Below are 11189 nucleotides of genomic sequence, written 5' to 3' on the forward strand. Positions count from 1 at the left end.
TTTAGTACATTTTATATTTGTTTTCATTGTTGTGCAGCTCAGTCACATTGTTGTCTTCGACATCTTTTTTGTTTTTCGGGAACAATTCCTCTCAAGTGGAGGCTTCAGTATGAGACGTTACAAACTTGTCGTGTTATCAACTTCATTGGCTCTCTGGGTCAAGGTGACCCACCTCCCTGGCTTCAATAAATGACCCTGACCCAGAGACAACCCAAGGGTTTGAGCAGTGAATTAGTTTTCATTTAATAATTTAATTAACTTAAAGGTTGAATTGGTCTCTATTTAATTAAAAAAATAAATAATACAAATTAACTTCAACGTAAGAGTCTCGTCTCGTCTTCTTTTTTTTCTTATCCGGGTTCAGGCCTCCAGAAAATATTGAATTTACACAAATGAAAAAATATTGAATTCAGAAAATGTATTTTGGAATAAGAATGTCAACCTTCAATCATTCATCAAAGTTTCAATAAATTCATCATCAAATGAATCAAACAAATAATTAAATGCTTGAAATATAGAATTTCAATAACATTTTTTACTTCTATGGCAAAACCTTCAAACTCAAACGACGGTTGTTTGATTGTGTTTGACTTTTACATTCAAACTGACAGTGAAAAGCTTTTGCTACATGAAAAATATCTTTATTGAATCTTTTCAGAAACGTTCTCATTCGCCGTCTTCACATCCGTCATTGTCTCTCTGAGGATTCCATTCACACGAGTCACTGTCCTGTCGTCCAAAGATCCTTCCACGCGTCTGCTTGCACTTCACTCTTGTTCTCACGTTCCTCACCTTCTTCCGGGAGATTCTCCGTCTTGTGTTCTTCCCTTCAGATGGTTCACTTCTCCTTCGGGATGACGGCCATCAGATGGACAGCCTCGGCCGTGTAGGAGCAGGTCTTCCTCTGCTTCATCAGGTGACTCATGGTGATGAAGGGATGCACGAGAGCTTTGGATGGAGACACTCGTCTCTTGCTCTCCGGCTGCAGCATCCGTTTGAGGAGCGACAGGAACTCCATCCTGTCTTTATATTCAACGGTGTTTCTGAATTTATAGAAGAGCTGCACAGCCAGCTCCATGGTCAGCGGGCGATCCAGCGTGACCTTCTGAAGCTTCCTCTCGATTTTGCTGAGATGGAAGCATTCGCTGGCGAAGCGAAACATCCACTTGAGGGGACCGTTCTCCTTCTTGCTGAAGTACAAGCTGGTGTTCAGGCCCACGTCCAGGACCTTGTCTCTGGGCTGACCGAGCAGCTGGCAGATGACCTTTATCCTGTGGTTGCATCGTCCAGGGAATATGTTGAAGCCGAAATAGAGGAAGGCAAGAACACAGCCCAGCCCCCACATGTCTACAGCTTCAGATATCGGGAGACCCAACGTCACCTCAGGTGCGCGCAAGCTAGCGGGCTGCATGCTCATCCCAGTACGGACCTTTGACGTCGGGATTCCGTTCCCAAAGTCTATTAACTTCACCCTGTAGGGTTGGTCTTTGTGGTTGACGAGCATGATGTTGTCGGGTTTGACATCGGTGTGAAGGATGCCGATGCTCTTCAGGGCGTCCAGCGCCACCAGCAGCTGATGTGTAATGGGGCGGATTTCGTTGAGGCCCAGGGGTCTTTTCTTCAGTTGTCTCAACAAGTAGGACAAGCTTCTGTCCAGCATCTCGAAGACCAGGAAAGAATTCTTCTGGATTCCAAAAAAACTAATAAACCTCACTATGTTTTTCTTCTCCGGGTCGAGACTCTTGATGGCATCCAGAATCGACATCTCTCGGACCCCGTCTTTGCTGTCTCTGGTGGACTTGAAGATTTTTATTGCAACCATATCTTTGGATTTGGTATCCAAGCATTTGGCGACTCTGCCAAATTCTCCTTCTCCAATAAAGTCCATCACAAGGAATTGTGAGGACTTGACCCGGAGTACGTCGCCCTTCTTCAGCTCCGCTGGTGGTACCGCTGCAGAGGCGGCGTGTTTGCTGGACCAGAACATCACAGTATTCTTAAGCCATTTAGCTGGAGACAAACTGAAGCTGTGGCTGGGTTGTCTGTTCATTTAGGATTAAAGGAAGCTGAAAATGTCCCGAAGTGAATTACCATGATCTTTACCCCTCGGCGCTGTTGCATATATACTTTAAGGTTCATGATGTCATTGATGGTGTCTTTGTTGCTCCTCTTCTATGTTGGGACATCACAGTCCAACGCTGCCAGTCACATTAAAAACTCGCCGAGTGCGTCAGAGTTTGATGGTTAATTCAAGGAAAAGCTGGAGGTTACAGAAGCTCAACAAAGTCAGGTGGAGGAATCATCACGACCTCTGAACTCTAATGCAAATCAATAATGAGGGATGATTTTTATTAGATTGTGTACTACTGATCTGTCCCAACGCTTTGGGTCAGTAGTAAACAATCCAATAAAAACAGCTCTGTTTGCAATTACAAAATTCCCTCTTCATATGAACACCAAACAGCTCATTGAGTTTTAGATCTTTTCAAAGATACTCTAGGAAACATCTTAAGACACTTTTATTTGTTCAGGCTTTTCCTTGATTTTCTGGAACTCCTGTGTTCGTCTCGGTGTTATCTTGACCTTTAAAGTATATATTTTATTCAATATTGTTTTGTTTGTTTAAACGCTTGTGACCCTGGTCTGGAAAAGCGCTTTATAAATACAAATGACTTGCTTACCCACAAGCTACATCCCCTCTGTCAGAGACTATGGTTCTCACTTGTAAAAGACACACAATGTCTTGGTTAGTTAAGGTAGAGATGCTGTGATCCAACAACAGTTGAGCTCCCTCCGAGAAGAGTTTGAGATTTTGTCCAAGAATGAACAGAATGGTGAATCACCAGTAGGTTAAAAGAAAGTAAAAATCTTTAATGTATGATTTATGATGTATGTATCGTGGCGGCTAAATATACCAAACCCATCCATTGAGAAAACCATTTTTCCTCAAAGTTCACCTTTATGTCTGCACTCTGTTAACCTGGCAGGTGAGACTCTGAGGAATCTGAGGTGTTTTTTATGTGTTTTATGACGTGACTGAGCCTGTTCTAGTGAATTACAGCCACACATCAAAGTGTTAGATGGTTTATTTGGCAGAACACTCGTTTCTATACCCACACAACGCACACCTGCTCAGCTGTCACTGCGACACACAACCCACCACTCTCCAGCTGCTCTTCCTTCTTCTGAGTCCACGCCGCCCGACTTCCTCTTCAGCAACCCTGATCCAAGTCTGATCCAAGTCCTTCAGTATAAGATGCTCCACCTCGACTCACCTGGTCGACCACAGTATTCTCGACAAACACGCCACAAGCGATATCTTTTTATGCCTAAATGATTTTCTTTATGGTCTGAAAGAGTTTCTTTTAGCAAAACTGTACGTTGTACAAATACTTTTACTTTCCTATATGTTTAATGAGTTTCCAAATTCCTGTTGCAAGTATATACAGTGGTGAAGTGACTTTGGTTCATAAGGTAAAGGTGTGTAACACGGTTGACGGTGAGTCTGAACTTTATCTATTGTGTGGGTCGAGCACCAGAACATACTGTAATGACACCAGTTCAGGCCTGAAGAGTGAAAAGAAATGTAACCACAGACATTTACATACATTTAAAATCTTAGTCACGTCAGAATCAGTGATTTTGAACATTCATTGCCTGGCAAAGCCTCTTATTTACACATCACATAGACATTTTTGCTACAAAACAATGAAAGAAATGAATAAAAAGTCTGTTTTAAAAGTTAAAGTCAAAGTCAAAAGTACAGGTATTAGAGGAAACTTAACCCATGATACCTATTCTTTGTCTACTGTAACATGGCCGCAAAATAAAGCGGTGTGTAATTCACCTGCACAGGTGAGTGGGAATGAAAGCACTGAGCTCTTGTGTTTGTTACGACGGCGTCTCTGGGTTCATCCAGTGGTCAAGGCTGGTTTAACTGAGTGTCTAATGGAAGACAAAACCAAGTATTCCCTTTGGAACTGAGAAATCTAAACGGCATTAATGCGTGTTTGATTGTGTTCCATAAAGTTGTATATAAGAAAACCCAGGGGGGGGCGCTAATCCGTGTCCAGAGACTGAAATCCACTGTCATAAGCTGCACTTGCTGCCCTTTATGAGGAAAATCTGAGTTCAGGTCACGGTCAATCCCTTCTGGCCAAAGATTCCAGCCTTTTATTATCATTTTGGAATCAAGGAAACTAAAGATTTTCCATGAAGAATTCATCTAAACTTGATATTTAAGTCAGTGGCAGTCTTGGTCAGTCTTACCCTTTATTTCCATTGATTAGTTAAAACGACTGCCCGACCCAGAGCTCACAGATGTAGACGGACCTACCACCTGCAGGTTTATGCTTAAATGTTAACATTTCTTGGACCGTCCGAAGAGGCCCGGAATGATCACTTAAATGTCAGTCAACAAACTTAACTCAAGAATTTGAATCTTTTGGACAAATTGTTCTTTCAAATTCCTTCAAGTTCCTTCTCGCCGCGACTTCAGCGTCGGAGTCGGTTCTACTCCGACCTTCTGCCGGCCTCGTGGTGCCCGTCAACTTTGGGATGTTGCTCAGTCGAGTATCGTTTCCGATATGTATGTCAAAAGTGTGTTGAGAGAATCCGCCGCTGATCATCACGGCATCGCCGCTGACCGCCGCCGACTCCTTCACCGTCTGGTCTGGATCCACGCCATCCTCCCGCCCGTGGGACGTCTTGGCGGGCGAGATGTTTTTGTCTATCCCCGCTGGAATGGGTTTTTCTGGGACGACGTTCCTCCCACTGGAACTCTCGACAGAACTGTGGTCATCTGAGGAGCTGCAGGCGTCGTCCACTGGAATGATGGACATCAGGTGAACTGCTTCCTCCACGTAGGAGCAGGGCACGCTGTATTTTGACAAGTGTGTCACGGTTACAAAGGGGTGTGCGAGGGCTTCAGAGGGAGACACTCTGCGTTCACTATCTACCTGGAGCATCCATCTAAGGAGGCCCAGAAACTCCGTCTTGTCCTCCTGCTCGACTAAATCTTCCGTTTTATGGAATAGCTTCACAGCCACTTCCAGACTGTTGAACCCGTCCAATGTCATACTTCCAACCTTCGGGTCGATATCTGTCAGCTTGTGATACTCTTCAGGAAACAGAAGTCTCCACCTGGGCATGTAGTACTTCTGTTTGCTGAAGTATAAACTGGTGTTCAGAGCCGCGTCCAGCTGCTCGTCGCTGGGCTGACCGAGCAGCTGACGAATCACCTTCATCCTGTGGTAACATGATCCAGGAAACAGACTGAAGCCGAAGTATAGAAATGCCAAGACGCAGCCGAGACCCCACATGTCCACAGCCTCTGTTATTGGGAGACCCAGGGTCACCTCTGGAGCCCTGAACCCTGGAGGCTGCATTCTCATCCCAAGTTCCACTTTAGACATCGGAATTCCGTTACCAAAGTCGATGAGCTTGATCCTGAAGGGCAGGTCCTTGTGGTTGACCAGCATGATGTTGTCTGGTTTCACATCCGTGTGGAGGATCCCGATGCTTTTGAGGGCGTCCAGCGCCACCAGCAGTTGATGTGCGATTGGACGGATCTCGCTGAGTTTTAATGGCTTTTTCTTTCGTTCTCTCATCAGGGCAGATAAGCTCCGGTCCAGCATCTCGAACACGAGGTACGAGTTTTTCCGAATGGTTAAACTTTTGATAAACTTCACCAAGTTCTTTTTCTCGGGATCCAGACTCTTGATGGCATCCAGAACCATCAACTCTCTGATCTTGGTTTTGAAGTTGCATGTGGATTTGTAGATCTTGATGGCCACTATTTCTCGTGTTGTCAAATCCATACATTTAGCGATTCTGCCAAATATGCCCTCTCCAATGAAGTCCAGCACTTTGTACTGCGTGGACTTGACGTGGAACACATCCCCCTTCTTCACCTCGGGCGCTCCCTGGCGTGTTGAGATGGTGTTGGACACTGGCAGAGCCATTCCAATTATGTTGAAATACTTTTAGATCCCATTTTCAACGAGAGTTGAGGTTAACCAGAAAGTACGTGGACAGATTGTGTCTCAGCACTGACGCTTATATAAGTTCCAGGTAATATTGATGACATCAGAAATATTAATGAAAGGAGTTTATTGTTGCTTTGTTTCAAATGCTGAACTTGAACATATAATCATGAAGATAAAAGGGAGGCGATGATGTAACAAGACGAGACGGGACTGACCAGGTCACGCTGGTCCAGAGAACCATTAGTTCCTTTTCACTTCTGAACAGACATTCGTTGCTCTCAAGTCACTGACCACTCTGAGCCTCCGGCCGGAGAGATCTGGTCTTAGGAACCTGGAGGTTTGATCTGTTCTGCAGGTCAGTCAGCTGTTGAATGATCACTCATCGTCAGGTCAGAGGTCACCTGCTCGCTGTGTTGAGCGATCAGAGGGTTCCAGGGTTGTTTCCGAGGACCGTTTAGATCCTTCTTCTCCAGCGGCCGCAGATGACTCGCCAGGACCAGGTCTCTGAACTCCTGATAGGAGGCCACTCTTTGGCCGACAGCTCGGAGCTTGGCGTCGTTCTCTCGCTGGTACTTTTGTTCGGAGGTCACGGCGTTCTGCAGCTCCTTCTCCAGGGCGGAGAAGTCGATGACGTCAGACGGTGATCCTGACATTTCTAATCCGAGTGTGAGACACTTTTGATGGCGTCCCATGAACACTCTTGATTATGTACTCTTCAGTCTGAAGCAAGGATACTCTTGCTTTTATGAGTTATCTTACGTCATTGATGATGTCAAGGTTATTGATCAAAGGATCTTAGAAGAGTGACCGGGTGGACTTTAAGTACTACTTTAGTCTTTTGGGCTTTTAGAATGTTTTTCAATGGATTTCTCCAGTATTTGATGCCTGGTCTGTGTACGTATGGCTGTTATTGTTATTGTGAACACATGACAAAATCCTCACAACTCATGAGTAATGTCGACAAAAATGATTGAAGCTACAACTTCCTACATATCAATAAATAAATCAATAAATCAATAAAGTTTTACCTTACCTTATATTTGTCTGAAATGTTTTGACCAGGAATTAAAGCTGATGATTTAATTCAGCTTTTCGTAAGAATCCTCTCTTGTCGTAATGCTGTTTCAATTCAACTTGTAATAGAACTTACTTTAACTTTCTTTTATAGAATTGCTTTCACTTTTATGTGTTAATTGCATTATATTCCGTTAGTAACTTGTGCCTCTTTTCATTTTGTGTGAAAATGTAATTGAATGACTTTTGTGCGACACACATTAATTGATTAACGTTGAGAAACTTAAAATAATTCCTTATTTCAAAAGTCATGAAAGACTATTGGATATCGTCGTTTACAGCATGTGAGTATATATGTGATATATATATATATATATATATATGTGATATATATATATATATATGTGATATATATATATATGTGATATATATATATATATGTATATGTGATATATATATATGTGATATATATATATATATATATATGATATATATATATATATATATCACATATATATATATATATGTGATATATATATATATATGTGATATATATATATATATATGTGATATATATATATGATATATATATATATATATATATATATATATATATATATATATATCACATATATATATATATATGTGATATATATATATATATATCACATATATATATATATGTGATATATATATATATATATATATCACATATATATATATATGTGATATATATATATATATATATGTGATATATATATATATATATATGTGATATATATATATATATATCATACTAACACATGTCTGGGAGACCAGAGCGGTGGACGTACAGGACTGTGGCGACCCCTGACCTTATGAGACGTTCAAAGAACATGTCAATCAATATGTCCCCCTAAGCTGCCATCTTTCATGCAGTCGTCGTCTTCACTGTCAACGCGTATTTTTCACGTCTCTGAACGAAGGTGGCGAGCAAGTCGAACTCAAGTTATTTGTTTTTCCTCGCTCGTCCTAATAGTCCTCGGCTAATTGGTTTAAGAAAGTTTTGGTCCCTAATTGACAGCTGGTGTGTATAACAATGGTGTCATTAGCATACGTGAGAAAGTTCCTCAAAACGCTGGCGATGTGGAAACTCTTTGAAATCCTGAGTGATGACTTCATCATTAGGAAGCAGGTTGTCGTGGAGCAGTCGGTGTCACATGTTTGAGCAGCAGACGAGAAAGTTTGGCTGCTTTGTTTACGGCTGTTTCTCTCAGCTGGAGACTTTCTGGCTGAGAGATGATGAGAAGACGTCTCCACGGAGGGAAGGAGCCGAGATAAAGGGGGGAGAGTGACGGCTGTCAGGAGAAGAGGGGGGACCCGGAGCTCCCGGGCAGCAGTGTGTGAGATCCACGGCCCCCGAGGCCTTCGCTCGGGTCTCGTGAATGGATGCCCGGGCGAGGAGCTGGGAACAGGTTAGGAGGGGACGGGAGGGTCCTGACCCTCGTCCAGCGTCTGCTTCGGCAGCTTTGAGACGCAACATATTTATTTGTTGAAGCTCTGAAGAGAGGAGGCGGAGCGGCTGTCAGAAGAAAGTCATCGTCCTGCTGACGGCTTCATCTGAAGCGTGACAGCTGGACAATGACGCCGCGGGGGTCAGCTCTGGACGCAGGACCGTCTCATGGAGCTCAGGGTGCTCAGGGTGCTCAGGGTGCTCAGGGTGCTCAGGGTGCTCAGGGTGCTCAGGGGTGCTCAGGGTGCTCAGGGGTGCTCAGGGGTGCTCAGGGTGCTCAGGGTGCTCAGGGTGCTCAGGGGTGCTCAGGGGTGCTCAGGGTGCTCAGGGTGCTCAGGGGTGCTCAGGATGCTCAGGGTGCTCAGGGTGCTCAGGGTGCTCAGGGTGCTCAGGGTGCTCAGGGTGCTCAGGGTGCTCAGGGGTGCTCAGGGGTGCTCAGGGTGCTCAGGGTGCTCAGGATGCTCAGGGTGCTCAGGGTGCTCAGGGGTGCTCAGGGTGCTCAGGGTGCTCAGGGTGCTCAGGGGTGCTCAGGGGTGCTCAGGGTGCTCAGGGTGCTCAGGGGTGCTCAGGGGTGCTCCTCTCTCTGTGGCCCCGATCCAACAGTCGCGTGTGAAAGTATGTGTAGGAAGTGTAAACATGTTTGTACCAAACTACACGTTCATGTCTCCAGAGCCTGTCAAAGATCCAGGAAACCCTTGAATGTCTCTATTCGCCAGTTTTGATTAGGATTCAGGATTGGAATAATGTATATTAGCTTTTATATATATATATTTTATTATATTAGTATATATTTGTCATAATCTGGGAAAATCAGCATTAATTCTTGTTTTAAACCCCCTTTATTTAGCATAAAACATCAGTTCAATGAAAGTTGAAGATGATTCATTTACTTTAAACCTCTTTATTCTTCGACGTACAACTGGTTGAAACACAATTGTTGGACCTAAAGAGTCATAAACTTGGAGCCTTCAAGAAGATCTACCGTTTTGAAGGACAAACTTTTTCATTACGACGCTCGACACAAGCCTGCGTCACAAACCAAGAGACACAAAAAACTTCTACAACATCTGAGACGAACCCCAACTGATGATGAATGATGGACTCCTGCTTCTAGCACCTCAAGCATCCTGTGTTCTTTACTCACACATACAACAATCTCACGACTTCCACCTTCGTAACATTTCAAAAATCACTTCCTTCCTTTGATGCTGCTGAGAAGCTTCTGTTGCCTCCAGACTACAGTCTCTTCTGTCAGGAAGTTCAACACGTCTCTCAGGACTGCTGTGACCAAGACGTTTCTACTTCCTCTTCACACTGTGTTTACATTTCAAATCCAACTCTTCTTACTTTTAGATGAAGCCTATAGTTGGACTGAACCAGCTGTTCTGTTCTAGTCTTAGATCGCTGGAGGAGGGATTTTAGATACTGAGCCCCTTATCTCTGATTCCTTCTTTCCTTCATTCTGTTCATCTCTTGTTTGCACACTTGTCTTCTCTCCTGGAGCTCCAGGCTCTGCTGGATCCAGGATCTCCAACACATTTCTCTCCTCTTTTCTCTCACTGTATCCTCCCTCACTCTTCTCTCCTCTTTTCTCTCTCTGTATCCTCCCTCACTCTTCTCTCCTCTTTTCTCTCACTGTATCCTCCCTCACTCTTCTCTCCTCTTTTCTCTCACTGTATCCTCCCTCACTCTTCTCTCTTCTTTTCTCTCACTGTATCCTCCCTCACTCTTCTCTCCTCTTTTCTCTCACTGTATCCTCCCTCACTCTTCTCTCTTCTTTTCTCTCACTGTATCCTCCCTCACTCTTCTCTCCTCTTTTCTCTCACTGTATCCTCCCTCACTCTTCTCTCCTCTTTTCTCTCACTGTATCCTCCCTCACTCTTCTCTCCTCTTTTCTCTCACTGTATCCTCCCTCACTCTTCTCTCCTCTTTTCTCTCTCTGTATCCTCCCTCCCTCTTCTCTCCTCTTTTCTCTCTCTGTATCCTCCCTCACTCTTCTCTCTTCTTTTCTCTCACTGTATCCTCCCTCACTCTTCTCTCTTCTTTTCTCTCACTGTATCCTCCCTCACTCTTCTCTCCTCTTTTCTCTCACTGTATCCTCCCTCACTCTTCTCTCCTCTTTTCTCTCACTGTATCCTCCCTCCCTCTTCTCTCCAACCCTCTGTCATGTTTAGAATGAAACAAACATGTACATTTTCTTGCTGGTTCCACAGATCCTGCACCGACACTGCAAACACACTTTGTTTTGACAGCACAGACTGTTGCGTCCTCGCGTTCACAGATCACAAAGATCGTGTCCTTAAAAACCTAACTTAACAGAGCCACGTCAAAGGTTGTTGGTCGTGACTGGAACGACAGAGTCTCCTCTGGACTTCTAGTAACATGCGTGACGTGATGGCTGCAGACAGAAGGCCAAACAGTGCAGGTCACACTTCTCAGCGACCAGGCGCCGACGTCTGGGCTGCAGATATCCATCTCGCACCTGAGTCACGTTTCACGGAGGGTCAGCCATCGCACACATTTCCACGGTTCACTTTTTACAGCCGTGTTCATGTTCACAGAGGACAACAGCGCCACAGAATATCTTTGTCTGCTCGTGTTGAGACTTTAAACATCATTTTTGTCTTGTTTTATTAATACAATTATAAACTGAAATGATACATAGATTTACCACCTAACCCAACAGGAAGAACTTT

At 44.1% G+C, this 11189-nt stretch overlaps 2 protein-coding genes and 1 pseudogene across 2 annotated transcripts; all 3 read right to left on the bottom strand.

Moving 5' to 3' along the window:
* Positions 1-709: 709 nt before the first annotated feature.
* LOC148076173 (homeodomain-interacting protein kinase 1-like) lies at positions 710-2056 on the bottom strand. The gene has a single exon (XM_087793393.1). The coding sequence runs from the start codon at positions 2048-2050 to the stop codon at positions 839-841; it is 1212 nt and encodes a 403-aa protein (XP_087649519.1). The 5' UTR covers positions 2051-2056; the 3' UTR covers positions 710-838.
* A 1281-nt stretch (positions 2057-3337) lies between these two features.
* LOC148076174 (homeodomain-interacting protein kinase 1-like) lies at positions 3338-6005 on the bottom strand. The gene has a single exon (XM_087793923.1). The coding sequence runs from the start codon at positions 5961-5963 to the stop codon at positions 4428-4430; it is 1536 nt and encodes a 511-aa protein (XP_087650049.1). The 5' UTR covers positions 5964-6005; the 3' UTR covers positions 3338-4427.
* An 89-nt stretch (positions 6006-6094) lies between these two features.
* LOC148076175 (dynein axonemal assembly factor 19 pseudogene) lies at positions 6095-6963 on the bottom strand (annotated as a pseudogene).
* Between the last annotated feature and the right edge of the window lie 4226 nt (positions 6964-11189).

This window comes from Callionymus lyra, chromosome 6 (assembly GCF_982586985.1).
Source record: "Callionymus lyra chromosome 6, fCalLyr1.hap1.1, whole genome shotgun sequence".
Lineage (NCBI taxonomy): Eukaryota > Metazoa > Chordata > Actinopteri > Syngnathiformes > Callionymidae > Callionymus > Callionymus lyra.

Coding starts and splice junctions, on each gene's coding strand:
- LOC148076173 (XM_087793393.1), bottom strand. CDS start 2,050: ATGAACAGACAACCCAGCCACAGCTTCAGTTTGTCTCCAGCTAAATGG.
- LOC148076174 (XM_087793923.1), bottom strand. CDS start 5,963: ATGGCTCTGCCAGTGTCCAACACCATCTCAACACGCCAGGGAGCGCCC.